We start from the raw sequence: 26,358 nt of genomic DNA, 5'->3' as shown, positions 1-26,358 counted from the left end.
TCACCTTCAAGTATCTGGTGTAATTAGCCTTGGGCTCTCCTCAATGACACATCAGGAGTATTTCTTGCTAAGGAAGCGGTGGGACCCATTGGCTGGGCATGGCCTTGTCTGGTCAGCACACAAGTGGCTTCATTACGTTTCCTTTCACGAAGGCTGAGTATTAAAGTGACCTCCGACTGACAGTTGAATTGCTTAATTAGAGCCGTTCTTCTAAGTCTTAGATTCATGTAGCTCTGCAAGCTCTTATTGATCTCCTAGAAAGGCTGCTTGTAGCTCAGTGTGAGAGCAGGAAGAGGAAAGTCCGTTCAGCAGCACCAGCTGGCCCCTGGAGATTCCTGACCTCTGCTTCCAGCATCCTCTTTACTCAGCTCATTGGAATGTCTGCCTTGTGAGAATCAGCAAGGAGCAGCTCAAAGCAAGCCGACCATGGTCCAGGTCCTGCCTCTCATTTGGAGGAAAACACAAACGAGGGCTAACAGAGCCTGGTACCAAAAAGAAAAAGAAAAAGCAATATGATTAGTAACTTCTGAAGCTTTTTGTGGCTGTCTAGGAGAAAGAAAGAAAAGTGTCTGATGTGATTCGGAAAAAAAAAAGTCCCTGTGCTCCCACCTAAAGCTGCAGTGTCTGTTGTTGTTCCATTATTCGACAATAAAATACAGGGTGGAGCAGGGCAGATACCTAACGCAGCATCCTCTTTTGTTGTATTTTTGTAATACACCACCCATGATGTGTTTCCTTTTAAAACACTGATGGTTTCCAAAGCAGAGCAAACAGACACAGGAATAATAGAACTCGGTGTTTCAAAGAGATGATGGAAACAAGTCTTCTTTAAATATTTACTGTTTTACAAGCAAATCCATGACAGAAACCAGTCTCTCTCTCTCCCCTCCTCTTCCTCTCTCCCTGTCTCTCTTTTTCTCTCTCTCTCCCTGTCTTTCTGTCCCTCTTTCCCTCTTCCTCTCTCTCCCTCTCTTCCTCTTTCCCTCTCTCTCCCTCTGTCTCTCCTTCTTTCTCTCCCCCTCTGTCTCTCCTTCTCTCTCCCTCCCTCTTTCCCTGTCTTTCTTTGTTCCTCTCTCTCCCTGTCTCTCTCTCCCTCCCTTTTTCTCTCTTTCTCTCTCTCCTCCCTCTATCTCTCTCTCTCTCACTCTCTCTTTCTTCCCTCCCTCCTTTACGCCCCACCACAAGAATTTTTGTTTCCATCTAGTACTTTGAGGATGATCTTTTTCAAACGTTTATCTTGTGACTTGCATTTGTTAACATGCTTAGCTACTTTGCTTCCTGGTGCGGGTGTCCTATTAACAACCAAATGCTGAGCCAGTGCTTTGCATCTGCAAGACGAAGGAAGAGTTGAGTTGAAGCCACAGCTCTCAATCTGTGGACACGGATTTGGTTTGGCTTGGTTTCCATTTCAGCTCAGACTCTCCTTAAATGTTTATTTGTGAAAGTAAAATGAGCATCTTGGATTTCTTCTCATATCAACATTTCCAGGAATCTTTGAGTCAGTGCTCGCAACAGCTGCAAATTTTTAGTTTATAGTCTCTTGTAAGATGTGAAGACTGAGTGGGAGAGTGTAGAACAAAGAAATAGGGGTGAACACATCGTGACATGAGACATGGGGTTGTGAATTGGACTTAGTATTGAATTTCCAAGCAGCGTAACTGGAAAAAAATCACTGACAAAGGAAACCGATGCTTCCTCCTTCCCCAGCCCCAAGAAAAGATGCTATAATGAGTAATGTTTTCATTTCCTTCCGCGCTCACATTTATGACTGTAACAGCTTGTATAATTTCCTGAGGGATTTCCCTCCCTATCACTTAATGTTTCCTCTATTTTGGAGAAGTTCATATTCCAAGGTGGGAATTCCATTAGCAGCTATACCACCATATTATAACATGTGAAAATACCTCATGGACTCTCGATCCTCAAAATGGACTTTGCACCTCCATGTGAATTCTCTCTCCTGTGCCCTAAATGTCTTATCCTTCACCACATTTTTGCACCCTGCTAAGCTCAAAGGCAATCCAAGGCAGGAGACCTGTGTTACCATCTGGAGTTAAAAATGTAGCAAAGCAGGACTTGCACAGCGGCCCATGCCTGTAATCCCAGCACATTGAAAGGCCAAGGTGGGTGGATCATTTGAGGTCAAGAGTTCAAGACCAGCCTGGCCAACATGGTGAGACCCTGTCTCTACTAAAAATATGAAATTCAGCTGGGTGTACTGGTGCATGCCTGTAATCCCAGCTACTTTGGAGGCTGAGGCATGAGAATTGCTTGAACCTGGGAGACAGAGGCTGCAGTGAGCCGAGATTGCACCACTGCACTCCATCCTGGGTAACAGAGCGAGACTCTGTCTCAAGAAAAAAAAATGTAGTAAAGCATAAGGGTCCAGGTGAGAAAGAGGCCACACTAGACCAGAGAATGGCGGTTGCACCAGAGAAGGACAAGGAGCAGCTTCATATCTGAGTCCCGGAATAGAATCAAGTTTATGTGGCAACGATAGAAGTTCTGGGTTTATTTATTGACCCCAGACACTGCGCACTTTGTTACCCATTCTGCTAGGTGAGCCATGCTGGGAATCCCATGCACGTTCAGTGGAATGGAATGTAGGGCAGATGCCAATCACTCAGAAAGCCACAGGAGCCCAATACAAGACTTTCTCAAATGCTACTGAGGATGCTTGATTGCAGGTTCACATACAAAGGATGGGGGACTCCCACCCTATTTCCAGAGCTGCTGTGGTCTTCTTTCTTGGAGACCGTGAACATCTCACTTAGCTTCACAGAATCATGGTCTCTCGATATTCTAACTGAATGAATACAACTTGATTTCACCTTTTCTCTAGGTTTAATCATAACTGGTCGGATGTCAGACAGATGGGGTTTGGCTCTGCACTGCTAAGCGTGTGATTGGGCAAGTCATGTATGTTTTCAGAGGCTCAGTTTTCCCTGCTGCAAAGTGGAACTGTAAGAATCAAATGTAAACAAATGTATTTAAAGTACCTATCAGTGTCTGGTTCAGATAAGTATTAGCGCTATTCCTAATTTTTCTATTACAATGCTCCTGCTTCTATTACTATCAACGCTATGTTAAAGATCTTAAGTAATCTTTTTAAAAAAGTTTTCTCCCTGAGCAAGATGAAACTTAGTAAACATGAATATAAGAAATCCAGTAGAAAAAGAATCCTCACTTCCTACTTTCCAACAATCTCAGGGAAGATATTCCTGTGTTTTTGTTTTTTTTTTTGAAGTAAAAATACAGATATTACTGAGGAAGCTACAATTCATTTTCCCCCCTCAGTCATGAGGGGTGCAAATGATGACTGACATTTCAGTCAGGTGGTCACGAGCCATTTAATCACTCCAGGGTTTTGATTACAGCAGAAAGGGGCAGCCGCTGAAGTGCTCTGCATCACGTCCACATCAATCACGTGGTCTTTAGTTCTTAAGCAAAGCATGCGTGATTACTGGTCTTTATTTCATGCAATTTAAAAATGTATGCTCAGCTTTACTTTTGTATTTGATGTTACATTTTAGAAAGCGCACACTGGTCACTGGCAGTTGTTTTGAGACTGAATGGAAGGAAGACACAAAGGTAAGGCAGGGGAAATTTCAGGCTGTTGTAGTGGCCTAGGCAAGAGGTAATGAGGCCCCACACCAAGACACCAGAGAGGGACATGGATGAAGTAGAGGGAAGGAGCCAAGCGATACATCGGACAAAGAGATGTTAGAACATGCCGATCCGTTACATGTAGCAGGGACGGGCGGGTTCCCAAAACGGTCTGGTCATTGGGTACATGCTTCTGGCATTTACTGTGGCAAGAAATGTAGGTAAAGGAGAAATGAGAGGGACAGGAAGAGGGCTTCAGTTTGAGACTGATTTTCAGGGTTTGTGGAACATGGAAGAGATGATGTCTACGATACAGTTGTCTATACGAGCCTAGGGCTTAGGGGAGAGGACTGGGGCACAGTTATAGATATTAGGCAATGAACAGATGCTTTGGAGATCTTAAAACAGAAGCCACGTCCATTAAACTGGATACATTCCTGGCGGCAGCAAGAGGCTAGATTAACTGGCATTAGTAGCCATCTGGCTTGGGTACTGCAGTGCTGTTATATGAATAGTGCCCTTTCATGTCTGTATGTAATCACATGCGTCTGAGTGATGAAACACTAAAGAACTTTTAACATAGATTTTATTTTTAAATCTTACATGCTCCTCATATTAAATTTGTAGAATACAGAAAAGAAGAAATAACAAATTAATGCCATCCTTAGTATTACAATATAGATACAAACTATTGAAATTTTGGTTTATTTCCCTAACAAACACACACATACAAATATATACACACACTCATGTACACACAAACATGCATAGTTAAGATAATATATATAATTTTATATCCTGCCTTTTTCACTTCATATTATTTGAAATTTTCTTAAATAGTTTCTTTGGCTAGTCAATGAAATGGACGTGCTGTAATTCAGTTAGCCACAGGTTTATTATTAACCTTTTGGATTATTAATGGGTTTTTTCTTTTCTTGTTATAACAATGCTATGAGGAGTATCTTTATATGTGAATCTTAGTACATTTCCTGTTATTTCCTTTATATAGCTTTTCTTTTCTTTATTGAACACTCTACTGTGAAATATTTTAAGGATGTAGAGAAATACAGACCATATAATGCATACAAAGTATATAATGTACCAAAACTTCTCCCTGTCCAGACTGGCCAAATCTTCATATTTTGCCACATTTGCTTCAAGTTCTTTTGTTTTCTCCCAAACAAAAATGAACTGTTCAAGACACAGGTGAAGTCCCATGTGCTTCTACCATTGATCCCATGCCCTGTTCCCCATCCCAGAGGAAACTGCTAATGAGATTTCTGGTTTACGATTCCCATGAAGGTTTTTATAGTTTTTTCATTTTACGTGTATATCTGTACACACTATGAAATATTATTTTGCATATTTTAAGTCTTTATGTACATCATGTCTCACGCTACATACCCTTTTTTGACTTGCTCTATTCACTCATTATTCTGTTTTTCACATTTTCTACATTGTGACACATACAGATCTAACGCATTCTTTTAGTCACTACACATTCCATTTTATATATGCACCACAAGTCATTTGCCCATTCTCCTGTTAATGAACATTTAAGTTGCTTGCAATATTTTTCCTTAGCAACTTTTTGTATCGAATATTCTTGTAGCAATATCTGTATGTAACCACCTAAGACTTTCTCTAGTGTAAACCTGCAGAAGTGCAATTGCTAGTTTTTAAGTTTTCTGTATGTTGTTAAATTTCATTAGAAATTTATATATGAGGCTGGGCACAGTGGCTCATGCCTGTAATCCCAGCACTTTGGGAGGCTGAGGCAGATGGATTGCTTGAGGTCAGGAGTTTGAAAACAGCCTGGCCAACGTGGAGAAACCCCGTCTCTACTAAAAATACAAAAAATCAGCTGGGTGTGGTGGCGTGCACCTGTAATCCCAGCTACTCGGGAGGCCGAGGCAGGAGAATCACTTGAACCTGGAAGGTGGAGGTTGCAGTGAGCTGAGATTGCACCACTGCACTCCAACCTGGGTGACAGAGCAAGACCAAGACTCTGTCTCAAAAAAAAAAAAAAAGAAAGAAATGTATATATGAGAATTTCTGTAATGAAATGAGAAAAACTTACCTTTGTACTTGTAATCATCGTTTCCACAAAACTTTTAACACATTGTGTCATTTGATCTTGGCAGCAAGGGGAGATCACCTACCCTCATTTTTTTTTTTCTTTTTTTTGGAGACGGAGTCTCGCTCTGTCACCCAGGCTGGAGCGCAGGGGCGCAATTTCGGCTCACTGCAAGCTCCGCCTCCCGGGTTCACGCCATTCTCCTTCCTCAGCCTCTCCGAGTAGCTGGGACTACAAGCTCCCGCCACCACGCCCGGCTAATTTTTTGTGTTTTTAGTAGAGACGGGGTTTCACCGTGGTCTCGATCTCCTGACTTCGTGATCCGCCCGCCTCGGCCTCCCAAAGTGCTGGGATTACAAGCGTGAGCCACCGCGCCCGGCCACCTACCCTCATTTTTAGATGAGGTCTCTGACGTGGTTACTGCAAAGAGCAGTACAGCATGTGACTTGAATGCAGCCCTGGACAGCCTCATTCTTCGGAAGCCTTTGTTCACTCTTTCCTCAACTCTTCTTCATTCCACACCCGCAGACTTACCCCAGAACTTGCCGGCTTAAGACAACAACCTTTCAGTTTCCGTGGGTCAGGAAGCCAGGTGCCACTCACCTGCGTGCTTCGTGGCTCACTCACATGAATGTACACAGGGTTCAGTTCCTTGCAGGCTGTTGGCTGAGGCCTCCCTTGACTCCCTGCCACACAGGCCCCTCCACAGAGTATCTCAGCACACGGCACTTTGCTCACCAGGGCAAGCAATAGAGAGGACGAGAGAGAGAGTCCAACAAGACAGAAAGTACTAGCAAGAGGGAAGGAACCATCTTTTCTCACCTCATTGTGGAGGTGACAGACTATCACTTCCATTGTATTCTGTTAATTAGAACAAATCACGAGGTCTATCCCATACCCCAGGGAGGAGATTACACAGAGGCATGAATACCAGGACGTGGGGATCACTGAGAGCTGGGTCAGAAGTTGCCTACCACCCCCCACCCCTACAATCTCCAGTTGGAAAATTTTCATCTCTTATCTCTCCCACTCCTACCTACCCATATTTCTGGACAACCCCCGACCCCTTGGTTCTCTTTTCTTTTTTGCCTCCATAGCTTTCTAATTCCCTACTTCATTTCTTACACAGCAATTTAGCTCCCACTTTGTCTCACTTTAATAGTAGAGGCTAACATCTATCACATGCTTACTAGATGCCAGCCACTCTCCTAAGTATTTATATCTTTTAACTTGTTCTTATGAACAGTATGAGCTATATATTCATATTAATCCAATTTTGCAGATTAAGAAACTCAGCAACAGATGAGGAAGCAAAGAGAGGGGGGCAACTTGTCCCCAACAACACAAAGTAACACCTCCCCTACTATACTCATGTTCTGAGAGCCTATGAAGATATTTTCCTCAATAAAGATTGCTTTTCCGGCCAGGTGCAGTGGCTCACTCCTGTAATCCCAGCACTTTGGGAGGCCGAGGCGGGCGGATCACGAGGTCAGGAGATCGAGACCATCCTGGCTAACACAGTGAAACCCCGTCTCTACTAAAAATAAAAAAAAATTAGCCGGGCATGGTGACGGGTGCCTGTACCCCAGCTACTTGGGAGGCTGAGGCAGGAGAATGGCGTGAACCTGGGAGGCAGAGCTTGCAGTGAGCCGAGATTGCACCACTGCACTCCAGCCTGGGTGACAGAGCAATACTCCATCTCAAAAAAAAAAAAAAAAAAAAAAGAGAGAGAGAGAGATTGCTTTTCCCTCTGAAAGGAATCCTGCCACCAATTTTTAAATAATGCAACATACTTTTAACTAATGCTTATTTATGCGGCAAAGGCGTGTATGAGAAGTAAAAGGTTCCCTTTGCTTGGCTTCTTTATTTTCCCATGTTACCATTCTTTAGAACTCTGATCACAGGCCTCCAGAACTAGAAATGCCACCAGGAAGGGATGTTCGTCTCTCACTTGAATGGTTTTCCTCCTGTGTCACTTGACATGTGACAAAGTTGAACACATGTTAACTTTAGAAATGATGGACATTTATGCAAATCTCCTCAAGGTATTGAAGCATCAAGTATGAAAATTAAGGCTGGGCGCTATGGCTCATGTCTATAATCCCAGCACTTTGGGAGGCTGAGGTGGGAGGATCGCTTGAACCAGGAGTTCCAGACCACACTAGGCAACACAGCAAAATCCCCTCTCTACAAAACATTTAAAAACTAGCCAAGCGTGGTGGTGCACACCTGTAGTCCCAGCTATTTGGGAGGCTGAGGTGGGAGGATCCCTTGAGCCTAGGAGGTCAAGGCTGCAGTGAGCTATCACACCACTGTATGCCAGCCTGGGTGACAGGGTAAGACCCTGACTACAAAAATAATAATTATAATAATAATTAAAAGAAATTTCATAAATGTTTGGCTTAGTTCTCACTTCTGGCTAGAGCTGAGGATGTGGAGGGGACTTGATAGCACCATAATATATCATGTGTTCAGAATACTCTGGGCCTTGGGGATGGGTCTGATGTTGTCTGCCCACCTTCTGCCTCTGCCTTCTCTCACCCTGTTGGTGAAGGGCCCCCAGAAGCGGAGTGCATGACATTGGCTGTGCCCTGTGGTTGGGCCCCTTCATTCTCCTTCAGACCTGGCATATAGGAAGCCTGCCCAGAAAGCAGCTGAGCTGACCTCCTTCCCCCTGTGTATAGCCTCTTACCCACAATTGTGTCTACTATGTGTTTATACGATTGAATCCATGAGGGCAAGGACAGCTTTTTCTTAACTCAGGGTTTTGCTCAACTCTAGTCCTCAATTTTTAGAGATGAGCAACTGTCTTACATATTCATTTACTCATTTGTTCATCAAACATTTATTGCCTGTTATGTGCCAGGTTCTGTACTTTTTAAAAAGTCTCCTATTTTTGTATAATAAAGTTAAGCTTTCTGTTTTTGTGGAGGTTTTCTGTTTGTTTTGTTTTGAGATGGAGTCTTGTTCTGTCACCCAGGCTGGAGTGCAGTGTCACCATCTCCACTCACTGTAGCCTCCACCTCCCGGGTTCAAGCAATTCTCGTGCCTCAGCCTCCCGGGTAGCTGGGATTACAGGCACACGTCACTACGCCCAGCTAATTTTTGTATTTTTAGTAGAGATGGGGTTTCACCATGCTGGCCAGACTGGTCTCAAACTCCTGACCTCAGGTGATCCACCTGCCTCGGCCTCCCAAAGTGCTGGGATTACAGGCGTGAACCACTGCACCCGGCCTGATAAGTATTTTGAATATGTGTGTTAGTATCTTGACGTTTTATAAAATTCTGGATATTTTACAAAAAGACTGGTCAACTTTTCTGTAGAAATTAAATGACCACTCCACTAGATCTGCCTCTGTTTTAAGAGCTTCTGTAGTTGGAATTCTCCTGGGGACAGTGGCCACTTTTTATTTTGTGGTTTCAACTTCAAATTTTTATTTTATTACTATCATCTAGAAATGAATTAGTTGAGATGTACAAAGTTTTATTTGTTTGTATATTGCCCTGACTTTTACCACTTAAGTAAAGATCGGAAAATCAATGCTGAGGCCTAGCAAACTCTTGGCAGTAGACTTAAGTAAGAATTATATGTTATATTAATATATGTGTATCCAATAGTAATATCATTTGCTAGCTTTGCCTTGGGAGCTAAATGGAAGTTAAGGGGAAATTCATATTGATAATTTTTATGACTTTAGAATTGTAAATGAATGGGAACAAGGTTTCTCATATTTTCTTCTTTGAAGTGCTTTTCTTGTGGAATTTTATAAATTAAAACTTTAAAAGTGAGTTTTTTTTTTTTTTTTGAGAAGGAGTTTCGCTCTTGTTGCCCAGGCTGGAGTACAATGGCACTATCTCAGCTCACCACAACCTCCGCCTCCCAGGTTCAAGCGATTCTCCTGCGTCAGCCACCGAGTAGCTGGGATTACAGGCATGCGCCACCACACCTGGCTAATTTTGTATTTTTAGTAGAGATGGAGCTTCTCCATGTTGGTCAGGCTGGTCTTGAACTCCCGACTTCAGGTGATCTGCCCACCTCAGCTTCCCAAAGTGCTGAGATTACAGGCATGAACCACCGCACTAAGCCTGAGAATATTGATTTGATATTATAAGTGTTAAAAACACTCACATTAAATAATTTATATTTCAAACTCTGTTAAAAATATTCTCCCTCCTTGATAGCCTGAGGTTTCAAAATTTCATAAAATGACAATTAGGTACATAAAATTAATAACTATCCTTCTACGGTTTGAATGTGTCCCCTCCGAAGTTCATGTGCTGGAAGCTTAAAGCCCAATACCGCAGCATCAGGAGGTATGGCCTTTGGGAGGTGTTCAGGTACTGGAAGCCTCGCCGTCATGAATGGATTAATGTTGCTATAAAAAGGGCTTGCGAGAGTGGGTTCTCTCTCTTCTGTGCTTCCGCCACTTGGCGACATGATGTTCCTTCCCCCCAAGAGGATGCACCATTCAAGGTACCATCTTGAAGCAGAGAGACCCGGCTCTAACTTGCTAGCATCTTGTTCTTGGACCTCTCAGCCTTCAGAACTGTGAGAAATAAATTTCTGCTCTTTATAAATCACCTGGCTTCAGGTATTCTATGATATCACAAAGAAGCAGACTGAGGTGTGTCATGAGCATTTTAAAGAGAAGTAACATGGTAAATCTAGAATTTGGAGAGAAGACTCTGCTACTCACTAGTGATGTGAACTTGGATGACTTACTAGCTTACATTGAATGAGACAGTAGTTTAATAGCTTACACACTTGCCTCCCTGTCTTTTTTTTAATAGAAAATCACATAGGTTAGGATGTTTGTGATGGAGCTTGTAAAATTATAACACGCTCATCACATTTGGGGTGTCATTGGTATATAATTTCAATTCCGGGACACATGGAAACCTTCTTTTTTTTGAGATGGAGTCTCACTCTGTCACCCACGATGGACTGCAGTGGTGCAATCATGGCGCACTGCAACCTCTGCCTTCTGGGTTGAAGCAAATCTCATGCCTCAACCTCTTGAGTAGCTGGGATTACAGGCACCCACCACCATGCCTGGCTAATTTTTTTTTTTTATATTTTTAGTAGAGACAGGGTTTTGTCATGTTGGCCAGGCTGGTCTCGAGAAAACCTTCTGTTCTTGATCCATTCCTTGTGAAGTATTACTTCAGCCAGATGAATTTTAGCAGAGGTCTTGTAATTGCAGGACCTCAGGGGTTGGGGGCAGGGGAAATAGCTGGAAAGTCTGTTAAGCTTCTAGATGTGCCCCTTTCAAAGGATCTCCAAGGAAATGGGTCATTCCGATGATTTTCTGAAGATTTCAGCCTTAATGTTTTAGTTTACTTTTGTTCCCCTTATTTCCTCTTGTCCCTTGAGAGGATTCCAACCACTCAGACTGAAAACAAAGACTTTGAAAGGGAAGAAACAATATGTACTTACTCCTTGGACCTTTGAATTTCAGAGAAAATTTTTTTAAAACCAGAAGAGTCTTGTTTTTGAGTCCATGGACTTGCAAAATCTTAGAGTTTTTTCTTTCTTTCTTTCTTTTTTTTTTTTTTTGAGAAGGAGAAGTCTATAAACACCATAGAACCCATTGTTCCACTAGTTTAAAAAATTAAGAAATGCTAGACACTTAGGTTGATTCCACATTTTGGCTATTGTGACTAGTGCTTCAGTTAATAAGGAAATGCAGATATATTCAACAGACTTATTTAATTTCCTTTGTCTGTTTATCCCAGGAGTGAGACTGTCGGATCATATGGTAGCTCTATTTTTGATTTTTTGAGAAAACTCCATACTGTTTTTCATAATGGCTGTATCAATTTACATTCCCATCAATAGTGTATAAAGGTTCCCTTTTCCCCACATCCACACCAGCCCTTGTTATTTTCTAATTGGGATAAAGTAGTATTTCACTGTGGCTTTAATTTGGATTTCACTGGTGATTAGTGACGTTAAGCATTTTTTCATTTACCTGTTGGTCATTTGTATGTCTTCTTTGAAGACAAAAAGACTTATCAATGGATGAATGGATTTTTAAAATGTGATATGTATAAACAATGGGATAGTACTTAGCTATAGAAATGAATACAATCCTGTCATTTGTGGCATCATGGATGAGCCTGAAGGACTTTATGTTAATGGAAATAAGCCAGGCACAGAAAGAGAAATATTGCATGATCTCACTCATTTGTGGAGTGTAAAAATGCTGATCTCGCAGAAGTACAGAGTAGAATACTGGTTACTAGAGGCTGGGGACGGTAGTGAGGAGGAAATTATGGGGAGATATTTGTCAAAGGGTACACAATTACAGTTAGGTAAGAGGAATAAGTTCTGATATTCTATAACACAGTAGGGCACCCACAGTAAACAATATTATGGTTTATAAATATTATAGTGTGTTAAAAGTAACTAGAAGAGAGGATTCTTAATGGTCTCACCACAAAAAAATGATAAATGTTTGAATTGATGGACATGCTAAATACCATGATTTGGTAATTACACAATGTATATGTGTATTGAAACATCACACTATACCTCATACATATGTTCACTTATCATGCATCAGTTAAAACCAAAATAAAAAATAAATATAAACTATATATATTCATAAAATTGAATCTTAAACTTTTATAAAAATTAGAAAATGCTATTCTAAACAAATAAATGAATAAATTATCTTGAGAGAAGTAAATAGTCTTTGCCTTAAGATTCAATTGGTATATTCTCCATACTGTGTAACCATAGATGTTCTAAGAAGGTATTCATTATCCTTTGATATTAAAACTAAGACAGTATTAATAGAATATTACTAAAAGCTTACGATGCTGTATCTATAACCTTAGGACAGCATGAAACCAAGTATAGAGATAATAAAGACTTGAATTAAACCAATGGTGGTGATATTTGAGAGTAGACTCATGTGTGAATGTAGTAAGAGGTTTTGTAGTGATGGTTTAAATGTCATTTTGTCTACTGTTTACAGTGTTCAATGTGTTCAAAGGAAGAATTCATACTAGATTGGAAATTATAATTTGAATTTGTTAAAAAATGGAATTTAGTTTTTAATCAATCTTTGTTGAATGAAAATCAGTCATCAGGTTTCACTTATTGGATATATATATATATATATATATATATATATATATAGATATATATATATTTAAATTTTGAACATTAAATAATAAAAAAGATTTGCTACTCCAGAACAGACCCACATTTGTTTTAAACTTATTATTATAAAAGTTTTAGCTCCTCAGAAAGTTAAAAATCCTATTGATATTTGATTCATGGGCTTGTATAAGCCAAACTGAGAATATCCTGCCATTCATACCTGTAGCTAAAGAGAACGTGCAGAATCATACCTGTGTACTAAACAGAACACTGATTATAATCATCACCAGATTTTTAAAGTCACTCACGAGTACCTTCCTTACACTGAATCTCTGAACTTTCTGTTTTTTTCCTAAGATTTTCTTATGAAATATAAGTGGCAATTTGTTTTGAATGAAACAGCCATATTTTACCTTCATACTTTTAGTCACATTCTGATGGCTGGTAGGTTGATGCATGCATCCTGCTCCGTTGATACCTTGCACTGAACAAGAGGAAAGGGTTTCAATTCTGGACTCTGGAATCTAGTGGTCTGATTCAACGTGACCTGCTCCCTCTTAGAAATTGTGTGACTTGGGCCTATTACTTAGGCTCTCTGTGCGTCTGTCGTCCTGTTCTTAAAAATGGAAAGCAATTTGGGAGGATAAAATGGGACAGCGTATATGAAGGGCTGAATCCAGTTCCTGGCACATAGTAAGCACCTAATGAATGGGAGTTATTATTAATCATCCAAGCAAAGGAACTCGTTTCCCCCTGATTTACACATAAGAGTATTCAAAAATCCATCTAGACACTGAGTTCCAAGCAAATTAGTAAGCTTCAATTTTTACAAATCAATACAGAGATTTCAGGTATATGTGATGTAGATTCCATTTCATTACCTGCATGGAGGGTCAGCAAGGTCCCAGCATGGCACTAGGCAAGACAGAGACCAATAGTTAAAAAGAGAGAGGTAATTTTCTATTCCTTTTTTTTTTTTTTGAGAAGGAATCTCACTCTCTGTTGCTCAGACTGGAGTGCACTGGTGCAATCTCGGCTCACTGCAACCTCCGCCTCCCGGGTTCAAGCAATTCTCCTCCCTCAGCCTCCTGAGTAGCTTTGACTACAGGTGCACACCACCACACCTGGCTAATTTGTGTATTTTTTATTAGAGATGGGGTCTCACCATGTTGGCCAGGCTGGTCTTGAACTCCTGACCTCAGGTGATCCACCCGCCTCAGCCTTCCAAAGTGCTGTGATTATAGGCGTGAGCCACCACGCACGGCCAAAAAGAGAGAGAGGTAGTTTTCTAAATCAGCCTCATATCACCCCTATCGTTTGAAAAGAATTCTGCCATTTCTCTTCTCTTGAGCATTACCCTATCACGAACTCTATGAAGAACAAACAGATCCAACAAATGTCGGGATTCTGACAACAAATGCTCATCACTCATCATTATTTCTCATCTGTTTTCTCATGTGTCTATTCTTGCATTACACATTTCCAGCACATGTTGTGGGCATAGCCTGTGAGGTGACTACACTGGGGTTGGGGAGGAAGGGGAGTGTGGAAGGGATGGCATTTATGAAGATATCAAGAGATCTAACAGTGGCTCTGACAGAGGAACTCCTGCCGAAATTCACGTCGGCATCCCTAGAAATGACCAAAGACTTGTTACAGCTGTGAGACAAGACAAGAAAATAAAGCCAGTTTCCCTAGATCCAGCAAACATGTGATTTTCCACTAGCACATCAGCGTGCAGGCAGTTCATGGAATACAGGCCTTCTAGATGTGAATCTGAACCACTGTTTGCCCTGTCACCTTTCTTGTAGGCATACGATGGCTTAAGCTCCACAATGCCCCGCCTTGCCAGGACGTGTGGAAGGGAGCAGCTGGCTAACCCCATCGTCTCCTCAGGAAACAGCCTCTTCTTAAGATTTCAGTCTGGCCCTTCCAGACAGAACAGAGGCTTCCGAGCTCAATTCAGGCAAGGCAAGTACCCTGTGGATCTTCCCCAGCACAAGAGAAATCTTCAGTGCTCTGTTTGGTGCAACAGTGAAATGAGACCTGTGCTCAGAAATGGATGACAGCCTTCTACTTAACATGTAAAACATTAAATAGAACAAAAGAACTGTGACTTACAATTTTCCCAACTCCTGATGCTTGTAAACTTCTTTTCTGACTTCCTTTGGACCTGCATCTCTAACAAGTTTAAAAGTGCTTTTAAGACTAGAAACAGTATAGAAAAGTTTTTATCCAAATTCACTGATCTAGCACTACCCAAAGCTTTACACTAGAATGGGATACACTGCCATCAATTACAAGACTTGCTTGTAATGTAATCAGATTCCAGCCCCCGGAAGCAGTGGTTTCCCTCATTTCTGAATCCTGCCATTGTCCAACTGAGAAGTCACTGTTGTTTTCCATTTATTTTTCTTTCTTTGTTCCCTCCCTTCCTCCCCTCCTCCCCTCTTCTTCCTTTTCCTCTCCTCCCCTTCCTTTCCCTCCCTTCTCTTTCCCTCCCCTTCCCTTTCTTTCCATAGGGTCTCTCTCTGTTACCCAGGCTGGAGTGCAGTGGTGCATTCATGGCTCACTGAAGCCTTGACCTCCCAGGCTCAGGCAGTCCTCCCACCTCAGCCTCCTGAGTAGCTGGGACTATAGGTGCATCCCCATGCCTGGCTTTTTTTTTTTTTTTTTTTTTTTTAGAGATGGGTTCTTGCTCTGTTGCCCAGGCTGGTCTCAAACTCCTGGCCTCAAGTGATTCTCCTGTCTTAGCCTCCCAAAGTGCTAGAATTACAGGCATGAGCCACTACACCTGGCCATTGTTGTTGTTCTTAAATCACCACTCTTCCAAGACCTTTTTACCCATTGCCTTTCATCTGCTCATTCTAAGAGATGAACCCTTTATCTCATGGTCAGAGATGACTTGTATGTAGATGATTCAGAATATTCACTACCAATATATTTAGTCTGTGTAGTCATTGTGCCTATCTTAGTCAACTCACTTATATTCTGTAGTAAAGAGCTCTGGATAGGGACAGTGCCTGGATCAAGGTCTCCCAAATAGGCACCATAGACCTTTAGACTTTGGAGCAAGACAGACTATATTCTTGTTGATTTTAAAGAAAAACTAGTTTCCTAATAGTTCTTTTGCATGTTATTATTCACTTGTATGTTGCTTCATAGTAAAAAGTCCCTGCTAGCTTTCATCTGGACTATAACAACCTCCTCAAAGTCACCTACCCTTACCCCATCTCTCTCCAAAGTCACCTGTAAAAGCCCTGCTCTGATCATGCCATTGGAATGCTCAGTGTCTGTCCCATCTCCACCTGGCCTGGAGAATGAAGCTCAAGCTCCTGCAGATGTTAACCAAGGGCCCCAGAACCCACCCTGAGCTCTCTCCAGCGTCAGTCACCCACATCCCTCGGGCACCCCATGCTCCAGCTGAGCCTGTATACATGCTCCTCTGTGTCTGCTCTGGCGGTCCCCTCCCTGGCCTCCCTTTTGTCACCCTCCAAGTCTTAGTTTACCTCGGCCTCCTCCTTGGTGAGACTCCTCTTATGCCCTCCAGCGGTGACCGCCTCTCCTTCTTCAGGACTCACATAGAATTTTACTCTTCTCTGATAATCTGCAGTCATCCTTATGAAGCCTTGTTCGATTGAGTATTTATTTTCCTGAAAAAAAGACATCATTTATAAGCGGATTATCCCTATACCTATGATTTATGAGTGGGCAGTGTAAACGAATCCATGCAAGAATTTTGTTTGAATGACTTAGGCAATTCATAGCCATTTAATCTGTTGCTTTTTGCCATTTCCTACTTCTGTAGTTGAAGAATAATTGTTAAAAATATAAACCGTGCTTCTGTTTTCTCATGGTTTATGTACAGCTCTCCTTACGGAGAACTTTCTTGGCATGCATTTTAGAAATAAGAAAAAAAATCATTGATGGTTTTATTCATCAAATAATTGTTTTGTATGGTCAGTGGAAATGAAAAGCATATGACATGTGTGTTTGTGTGTTCCCCAGCCTGCGGAGGCCACATCCTCACCAGCTTATTTGATACTGTTTCCTCTCCACGGTTCCCTGCCAATTATCCAAACAATCAGAACTGCAGCTGGATCATTCAAGCGCAACCTCCATGTAAGTAACAAAAATAAAAAAGAAAAGGGACACAGGAGAGAAGGTGTCTGTGGGAAGGTCAGTCTATGAGTAACCTTCTTATCTCAGTGCCAACAATCGATGGCCTTCCTCTTCATCTTTTGCAAGTCCCAATTCCTGATGTGCACAAGAACAAGCATTTCCTAATCTGATAGGGAAGTCATTTTTACAGTTGCTTCTAAATTTAAAAACATTTTTTTTCATTTCAAGGCCTAGGAAAGGTTAAAAAACACACACACACACACACACACACAACACAACACACCTACAACCTTGCTGTATTAACAGGCATATGCAGGCGTATGAGATTGGGGGTAAACCAAAATAATCGTTAAATAGTTTTTGACATGTGTGCCTTGAGTATAGCTGATGCTCAAGACAGTTGCTGAGTGAACAAATGAAGAACAGCCACAGACTGGAGAATCAGTGACTCACGGGCCAGAATGCAATGCACGCACCTATCCATCAAAGCAAACATTCATAAAACCTGGGCTCTCTTGCAAGGTACTATTCCAGCACAGGCCTAGAAGAAACATTGAATAAACGCTTACTTTCTTTTCTTTTTTGGAACCCTAGAATCTTATTTTCTGACCTGGTAACAGTCCGATGGTAAGGACTTCTGTCCTTATCTTACAGAGAACATCAGGAAATGCCCCTCAAGGACATGACAGAATGGCTGCAAAGCGGGTGATGCTGGGGCCCTTCTGAATCCTGTTTCAGAGGAGCCCTGCCCTCCTTTGAGGTTTGCAGGAAAATACAGTTTCAGGCATAATGTAGGAAAAGCTTTAAGTTCTTCTGCACAGTAATTAATCGCCCGTGTGAAAATAGGGAAGTCACTTAAGCTAATCAGGCCATGAAAAAGTAATCTGCAAAATGAAGAGTTTGGCTTAAATATTCTCTAGCACTTTCCCTTGGGATGTCAGGAGTTAACAAATTGCTAGTATCTTTATTGACATGCATAAGATGTGGAGGCCGATGATGTCATCCTTAGCCAATTCGAACGGGGAGGTGGAGCCCCAAAGAAAGTTGCCAGCCAGCCAGAAACTGAGCTGTAGATAAAGAAGCCCCCTCCCTTGAACGGAGCAGTTTGTGCCTGAGGATTATTTTCTAATGAGTTGTAAAGCATTTAGATGAAAGATCTCACTGGTTCAAGAACAGCAATAGGAAAAGATTCTATTCTGAAGATTAGGGAGCTTGAAGAACAACAAAAGGAAAATGTATCCAGGCGCTTGCTGTTCTGCGAGTAATTCAAAACTTTCTTGATGAATGTCTCTGAACCTTAGGGCACTAGCTCTAGCCTGAAAATAAAACTGAGTGAGCTAAAATCTGAGTGCCAGGGAGAAAAGAATGCCTTATTTACAAGCACATGCAAAGAATCCAAATTTAAGGAAATGAGTCTATTGAGAAAAATGCTTCGGCGAGGAACACAGCAATGGTGATATAAAAACTGGAAAGACGGCATTTTCCAACAAGATTTTCCCTTATAGTGCCTGGAATGAACCTACCCAGGAGTCCTCTTATTTACCACTACCAGTGTTTCAGATGCCACAGGCACTTTGGAAAGCATCTATTCTGTTACTCTTCAAAGGAAACCATCTAGCATAGAAGTTGTCCCCTTCCCTTGCTTTATCCCTTCAACCATGTGCAAATCCGCCTCATTCATTACTTCTCTGCTGGAGAACCCTTACATGAAATTACCAGAAGTAAAATTTATCTAACTGTATGTTTTTTAGTTTTAATTTTATTTTGTAAAAAAGTTTTATTTTTAATTTTTGTGGGTACATAGTAGATGTATATATTTATGGGGTACATGAGATGTTTTGATATAGGCATGCAATGTGAAATAATCCCATCATGGAAATGGGGTGTCCATCCCTTCAAGCATTTATCCTTTGTGTTACAAATAATCCAATTATACTCTTTTAATTATTTTTAAATGTACAATAAGTTATTATCAACTACAATTACCCTGTTGTGCTATCAAACAGGTCTTACGCATTCCTTCTATTTTTTATACTCATTAATCATCCCCACCTCCCCGTCTTGCCCCATCTCCCTGTATGTTTTATTTGCCAGCGCTTTATGAGACAATCTTCTCTTTTTTCTTCCAGTAAATCATATCACCCTCTCTTTTACCCACTTTGAACTTGAAAGAAGCACAACTTGTGCACATGACTTTGTAGAAATTTTGGACGGTGGCCACGAAGACGCGCCCCTCCGAGGTACCTCAGTGCTCACTCATCTACATCTGTGGTCTTGGCTGTGCTTTATTTATAGATCTGCATATTTATAGGCTGCCATTCTAGGTTAGAATGTTTCCAATAAATAGAAAGAGCAGCCTAAGACAAGTAAAGATGATTAGAGGGTAAGAAAGCAGGCTGGAATGTGGGGTTCAGGGAACTCAGCCTGTTTATTAATATATTCGAACACGTGAGTAGTTTGTGTATATGTTTTAAAACATTTAAAAATTGCAGCTGCTTTAAAGAATAGTGGAATGCAGCCCATCCCAGTATTACATAGCATTCTGTCAGAAATTTCTCGTTAATATTTGACCAAGTTCTTACATTCAAATGGAGCATGTTTCTTTCAGCCTTGTCCTTAGTGGAAGCAAAAAAAAAAGCACTTAATTAGTTAATTAATTAATTCCATTAAAAATCTGTCATTTGGTTTGTTAGACATCCCAATAAAATTAAAGAGTGCCACTATCTAGTTGCTGAAATACTCTCAGGCAAAAAAAAAAAAAAAAAAAAAAAAACAACACATCAGGCCATTTAAGCTTTCTCCATAAACTTCCTAACTTTTGAATTTTGTTGTAAAAACTTCTCATCCTGCACTAGAAGACAAGGTCTGTCAGAGAGGAGACTGTTGTGCCTGTTGCCTAATTCTCAGTGCCCAGGACAGTGTCTGAGACAATAGTGAGCCGTCAATGAACTCTCCACACCGTCTGCATACCTCTCACAGCATTGCCTGAGGTCTTTGTTAGTAAGCATTTAACTAAGGATAAGGGTATATTATTTAACAAGCTGTTACATAGCAATACCTTGGGCTGAGTACTATTCTCAATATGTTATAAATAGTAAGTCAATCCTTGTAACCTTATGAGATAGGTTTCATTATTTTCAGTATGCCCCTTTTTTCAACTGAGGCACCAAGCACTAAAGTAACTTGTCTAGGATCACACAGCTAGCAAATGGCAGAGCCAGGGGCTGAATCCAGGTAGCCTGGCTCCAGCATCCACACTTTTCTGTGCTACAACATATTGAATATTAGTGCATCTATTTGTACGGGTCCAACTGGGCCAGAGATTTTTGCTTTAGGTACATGTGTCCCTTGGTCATCTAAGTTTTTCCTCTGGTCCCATTGTTCTTGGTCACCTCTCCTATATATAGCTCCTATATATAGTTTATTTTAAATCATCAGGTATTGTCTCTAACACTGACCCTGAATGAAGTGGTTCTCCTAGTGGCAGTTTCTTCCCTTTGTTTTGGTCTCTTGTAATTCTAGTAAAGATGTTTTTCCTAGAAATAGCGGCCTGTGCTATGTTGTCATTCATTCTCCTTGTCGTTATCTTCATTATTTAGGCCGTTACTGTGGCACCGACATACCCCACCCTATCACATCCTTCAGCAGCGCCCTGATGCTGAGGTTCATCTCTGATTCTAGCATGAGTGCTGGGGGTTTCCACGCTACAGTCACTGCATCAGTGTCGGGTAAGAAACCTTAGCACCTGGCTCTAGAGGTTAACAGGGATGTGGTAGAAATTCTTGGTTTGTTATTGGGGACCCTGACCTTCGTAGTTGGGAGCTAGTTTCCTGAGATCACCTCTGGGCCAAATCTTACCTTCTTCCCAATTAAGTGGACGTGTTGTCAATTCTAGCAATAATGAACTCTGGAAGTGTGGAGGATTGGTTGGAAATGTAGCTGTCTTTTCAGCTACACCCCATGCTCTCAGATGACTTGGTGTTCTTTTTTTTTTTTTTTTTGAGACGGAGTCTCACTCAGTCACCCAGGCTGGAGTGCAATAGCACAGTCTTGGCTCACTGCAACTCCACCTCCCCGATTCAAGCGATTCTCCTGCCTCAGCCTCCTGAGTAGCTGGGATTACAGGCACCAGCCACCACACCTGGCTAATTTTTGTATTTTTAGTAGAGACAAGGTTTCACTATGTTGGCCAAACTGGTCTTGAACTCCTGACCTCGTGATCCACCAGCCTCGGCCTCCCAAAGTGGTGGGATTACAGGCGTGAGCCACCGTGCTCACCCTGGTGTTCTTCTTTCTGGCTTGTTTGTTAAGGCAGCTCCAACCTGGGAAGGAGAGGAACGAGGAGCTGCCCAGGACTGGGTTTCTTAGCCTCTTAGCCCAGAGAGTGCTGTTGGTCACTGCCATCTTCCTTATTTTTAGTGGTTAAAAGCTACAGAACACCTAGAAGATTGGTGTGTGCATTTCGGTGCTCTACTGAGAGGGAAAAGCAAGCATGCTGCTTTGGGTTCTAGGCCAACCTGGTTGTGACCTGTGACCAGGTTGAATAGAATCCTGGTCACAAAAGCCAAGTGGCTGTAGGATGATAAACAAGTCTTTTATTCTTCAAAGTTACCGTTCACAGGGAGAAAAGGCTTTGAGAAAAGACATTGCAGAAATTCCTTCTAATCCATCACACTGCATGGCCCTTGGTCTTCAGTTTGCAGAATCATTCCCTTATTTTATATGACATGAATGTTTTAAAATGTGAGATGGAAATACTATCTATTCTTTTACATTGATAATGGCTCTGGCGTTCTTTCTCCTTTATTTTATAGTGTCTGATGCAGTCTTTGCTCTGATACTTTATTTCTATTTTCTTCCAGCTTGTGGTGGAACGTTCTACATGGCTGAAGGCATCTTCAACAGCCCTGGCTACCCAGACGTTTATCCCCCTAATGTGGAATGTGTCTGGAACATCGTCAGTTCCCCTGGCAACCGGCTCCAGCTGTCTTTTATGTAAATCCTTTTTTATGGTGTATTGTTTCAGTGCTAATGAATCTGTAGGAAAGAAGTGCTGGTGCTGATAGGATGGGCAACTCACCGTGTAAGTGAAATTTAGGAAGTATTTTTCCAAATTTCCTGTTTCAGTCGTAGTTTGAGTTATAAATAGCATGAAGATTCTCTTGACCATGGTTCTTGAGTCCTGTCTAACATTCTCAAAAGTACATTCTTGTGTCCTTGGTGAATGAATGAATCTGTGGCCCGTTCATGTTCAGAGTACAGGAATCTTATCTTTTTTTTGGGATTAGACACATTAAGGTTCTTCCAGAGAATCACTAGTATTGTTTATTCCAGCAGGGCCCTCCCATCTCAATTAAGCATTCTTTACGCTTTTATCTTATCCCCACCTCAATCCACCTTTCCTTCTATTTCTATCAGAAGAATGATTTTGGGGCTGGGTGCAGTGGCTCATGCCTGTAATCCCGCACTTTGGGAGGCCAAGGCGGGTGGATCACTTGAGGTCAAGAGTTCGAGACCAGCCTGGCCAACATGGCGAAACCCCATCTCTACTAAAAATACAAAAATTAGCCGGGAGTGGTGGCGGGCACCTGTAATCCCAGCTGCTTGGGAGGCTGAGGCAGGAGAATCCCCTGAACCTGGGAGGTGGAGGTTGCGGTGAACTGAGATTGAGCCACTGCACTATACAGCCTAGGCAACAGAGTGAGACTCCATCTTGAAAAAAAAAAAAAAAAAAAAAAAAGAATGGTTTTGGAAGTTTTTTTAACTTCCAAACTTAAACTTACTTAAACTTTAAACTTAATTTTTTAGAACACTTTCATATTCCTCATTGAACTAGAACACTTTTTGTAATGGACTATAGATATGGAATTAGTAGTGGGATCCTATCACATTCTGAGTGGTCTTAGATTAAATTAGACAGCAACAATAATATCTCCTACAGTAGATGTAAAAAAGAAGCACACGTTTTAATCAACTCATAGAGAGGTATATGTGACATGTCACACTGATAATGGATGGTTATTATATGTTGAGAGATAAGATGTTGGAATTTAAATTGCTGTTTTGAATTAAAAGTTATTTACCAGTCTATGTTACATTTTACCAGGCTGTGGTTGGGACTGCTAATTCTGTTTTGAAGAGAATATAAGTAACTTATTGTTGAGAGAGGAGGATTGTTTTGAGGACCCTGGCCTGTTTATTTAAAAGTCTTACTTTTCTTCCAAGACTTGCTAATCTGTGCATCAGGAACTGATTAAAAATATGGGACAACCATCCTATTTGTGGACCAAGTTCAAACATCTCAAGTTACTTTTTCTAATCCTTCAATCAGACAGAGCCTCTTCAGGGTATAAGTGGCCTTGTGTTAAAACAAAGACACCCTCTGCGTGCCGAAAGGCAATGCAAGTTTAAACTGCCTCACAGGAAGGAGGTTTTGGTTTGTCTTTTTTTTTTTGGAGACACAGTCTGTCTCTGTTGCCCAGGCTGGAATGCAGTGGAGTGATCTCAGCTCACTGAAACGTCCGCCTCCCGGGTTCAAGCTATTCTCCTGCCTCAGCCTCCTGAGTAGCTGGGATTACAGGCACATGCCACCATGCCAGGCTAGTTTTTATATTTTTAGTAGTGATGGAGTTTCACCATGTTGGCCAAGCTGGTCTCGAACTCCCGACCTCAAGTAATTCACCCACTTTGGCCTCCCAAAGTGCTGGGATTACAGGCGTGAGCCACCGTGCCTGGCCTGGTTTGTCTTTGTCTTCACTAAGAGCACAGAGTTCTGGATGGGAAGAAATCTATATACTTTATGTTTACCACACATATATTTATTCTTTTACTCAACAGATATTTATTAAGCTCCTAATATGTGCTAGGCATGTAGTTGGCACATGCTACTCTCCTATGAGGTGCTTTCTATATATTGGTCAATAAAACACCATCATTGTCCTTAGAATAAAATCCAAAGCCCTTCGCACAGCTTTAGTAGGCTTATCAGAATTGCCACATAAAATGATTTTTTTTTTTTTTTTGGTCTTTTCCTCTTTGTCTCTTCCACATTCACATTGTTGACTGCTCTCATTCAGCGGTTGCCAGGAACTGAGCTAGGTGTTCAAGACAGATAAGATTTCAGGTCTTGATAAATTACTCATAAGCCAACATTAAGAAGCTATTTAATTAAATTCATTTTATTTCTGTGGGATAATAATAACAAGTTTCTATAAACAAATTTATAATAATTTCAAATTTCTAGGACTGTGAAGGTTAAAGAAGATGTCAAATTTAAAACGCATACCACACAGCTGCTGCATAGCAAATGTTCGGTGACCTAATTCTCTCAATCTTTACCATTTCTGAAGTATCTTCTGTGATAGTTCACAAATAAATCCAAACGGGCAGCACTAGGCTCTCCTTCCAGAGGATGGGAGATTACACACACAGAAAGCAAGTTTCATCTATTTCAGTGCTTAATAGACATTACATTTTAATTATATATATTTAGTTATATGGTATAGAACATCGTAATGACTCAGCTATTTCCTTTCTCGCCTGTAAGAAGTTAATTTTGATTACTCTGAGTTACTTGCTTTTTATTTTTAAAATGGATTTTTTAGACTGCAAGATGCCTCTTTTTTTGCGGTTGATTAATGAGAAGGCAAGGCCTGTGAGTTATTTCTGCCCTGGTCTAAATTCTATCCAGATGGATGCTTGGAAACATTACCCTGGGGTGTGTGAGAGCATATGAGAAGCATGTGTATCACATCAAGCTCTAAAACGTGGGGCTGGGATTGTGGTGAAACTGAGTAGGGAAGAAGACTGGAGAAATTATAGTTGAATCTGTAACAAAAAGGAACGGGGAGAAATAAAACCTAAAAAGGAGTTTTTTGTAAGACATATATTTAACCATTTATTACCCATAATATGACCAACAATGTGAAATATGCTAAAATTGTTTTCTTCTGCTTCTCAGAAAGCAGAAAGGGAAGAAAGGGAGATCATTTTCCTCAGAAGGTAAATTACATGCAGTTGCCTCTAAAATCTTTCTATTCAAAGTGCAGTGGAATCTTTCTGACCAGTTACTTCACCCCTGTGGTTTGGTAGGCAGGGAATTGACAGAAATGGTATTTTATACTTGCAGAGTGCTTTTAGAAAGTGATTGGTCTCGGTTCAAGAATCAGAATGAGATAATAAGAAACGGTGATTGTACTATTTTTGTTCCACATCCTACATTTACTAACAGATCTAAGCCAAAGGGTGTAGTTGCTTGTAAAATGTACCAGCCTAAAGCAAAGACTTCCAAGCATAATAAAGCTTTTTTTGAAGTTTAATTTAATCCTTATAGGCATTTCCCTACCACCATGTCCACTGGAATGTCTTTTCTGCCGTCTAGCACTGGATTACACTAGTCTAGTACTTAGATAAGACCTTCACTTTGTAATCTTCTGGAGCGTCAGACAGAATGCTAATGTGCATGTTGGTCACCTAGGATCTTGCTGAAGTTCACTTTCTCACTGAGTGGGTTGGTGCGGCCAGATTCCTTGTTTCATACAAGCTCTCCGGTGATGCTGGTGTTGCTGGATTATGCACTGCACTTTGAAAAGAAAGATTTTAGAGGCAACTCCATGTAATTTACCTTCTGAGGAAAATGATCTCCCTTTCTTCCCTTTCTGCTTTCTGAGAAGCAGAAGAAAATAATTTTAGCGTATTTCACATTGTTGATCATATTATGGGTAATAAAATTGAACCTGAATGTATTCACGAAACTTGGCAGCCATCCCAAAGATGGATTTAGACCAATTCCTTGCAAAATAAAAAAAATGATTGAAGATACAAATATTGCGTTATAAATCATCGGATTGTCAAAGGAGACAAATACGTGGTTTGCTTTGTCTGATGTGGATATATCCTGATTTCAATTATCAGTTATAGCTTGCTGTAAAAATTCCATCTAGACTAGTCCAGATGGTCTATACTGTAGTGACCCACCTTGGTGGGATTGTGAGAGCCACCAGCTTACCACCAGCCTTACTGATTTGGTTAGAGACCTACCAATGCTAGTATCTGGCTTGAGAGCTAGGGTAGAGCAGAGCTGACCAGTTCCTCCAACCCTGTGGTCTGGTAGGCAGGGAATGACCAGAGATGTGCCTGGTACGTTGATTAGTGGTAGGGCTTGAGGTGGCCAGAGCCTCCAGGCTGGTTATCTCTAACCATTCTCCCCCATTAGCTGAGCTAGAGCCCCAGGGGAGCATTATACTTAGCATAAAGTAAAATCTTGAAATGGAATCTTTCCATTCCCTTCCTTTCCTTTCCTTTCTTTTCCCCTTCCCCTTCCCCTTTCCTTTCATTCCCCTCCCTTCCCCTTCCCCTTCCCCTTCCCTTCCCTTCCCCTTCCCTTCCCCTTCCCTTCCCTTCCCCTTCCCTTCCCTTCCCCTTCCCTTCCCTTCCCCTTCCC

The 26,358-nt window shown here is 41.3% G+C and overlaps 1 protein-coding gene across 1 annotated transcript in view; it reads left to right on the top strand.

Annotated features, from left to right (window-relative positions):
* The window catches only part of CUBN (cubilin), a 308,721-nt gene that overhangs the window by 164,008 nt on the left and 118,355 nt on the right, over positions 1 to 26,358 (top strand). Inside the window, exons 32-36 of the mRNA XM_032164125.2 lie at positions 14,606 to 14,765; positions 16,803 to 16,916; positions 19,046 to 19,156; positions 20,516 to 20,644; positions 21,779 to 21,911. Of these exons, the coding sequence (XP_032020016.1) occupies positions 14,606 to 14,765; positions 16,803 to 16,916; positions 19,046 to 19,156; positions 20,516 to 20,644; positions 21,779 to 21,911 (647 nt within the window). The remainder of the gene's footprint in view (positions 1 to 14,605; positions 14,766 to 16,802; positions 16,917 to 19,045; positions 19,157 to 20,515; positions 20,645 to 21,778; positions 21,912 to 26,358) is intronic.

Source organism: Hylobates moloch, unplaced genomic scaffold, assembly GCF_009828535.3.
Source record: "Hylobates moloch isolate HMO894 unplaced genomic scaffold, HMol_V3 SCAFFOLD_2, whole genome shotgun sequence".
Lineage (NCBI taxonomy): Eukaryota > Metazoa > Chordata > Mammalia > Primates > Hylobatidae > Hylobates > Hylobates moloch.
The sequence above is the reverse complement of the archived record's forward strand: the minus strand, read 5'-3'. Positions and strand labels throughout refer to the sequence as shown.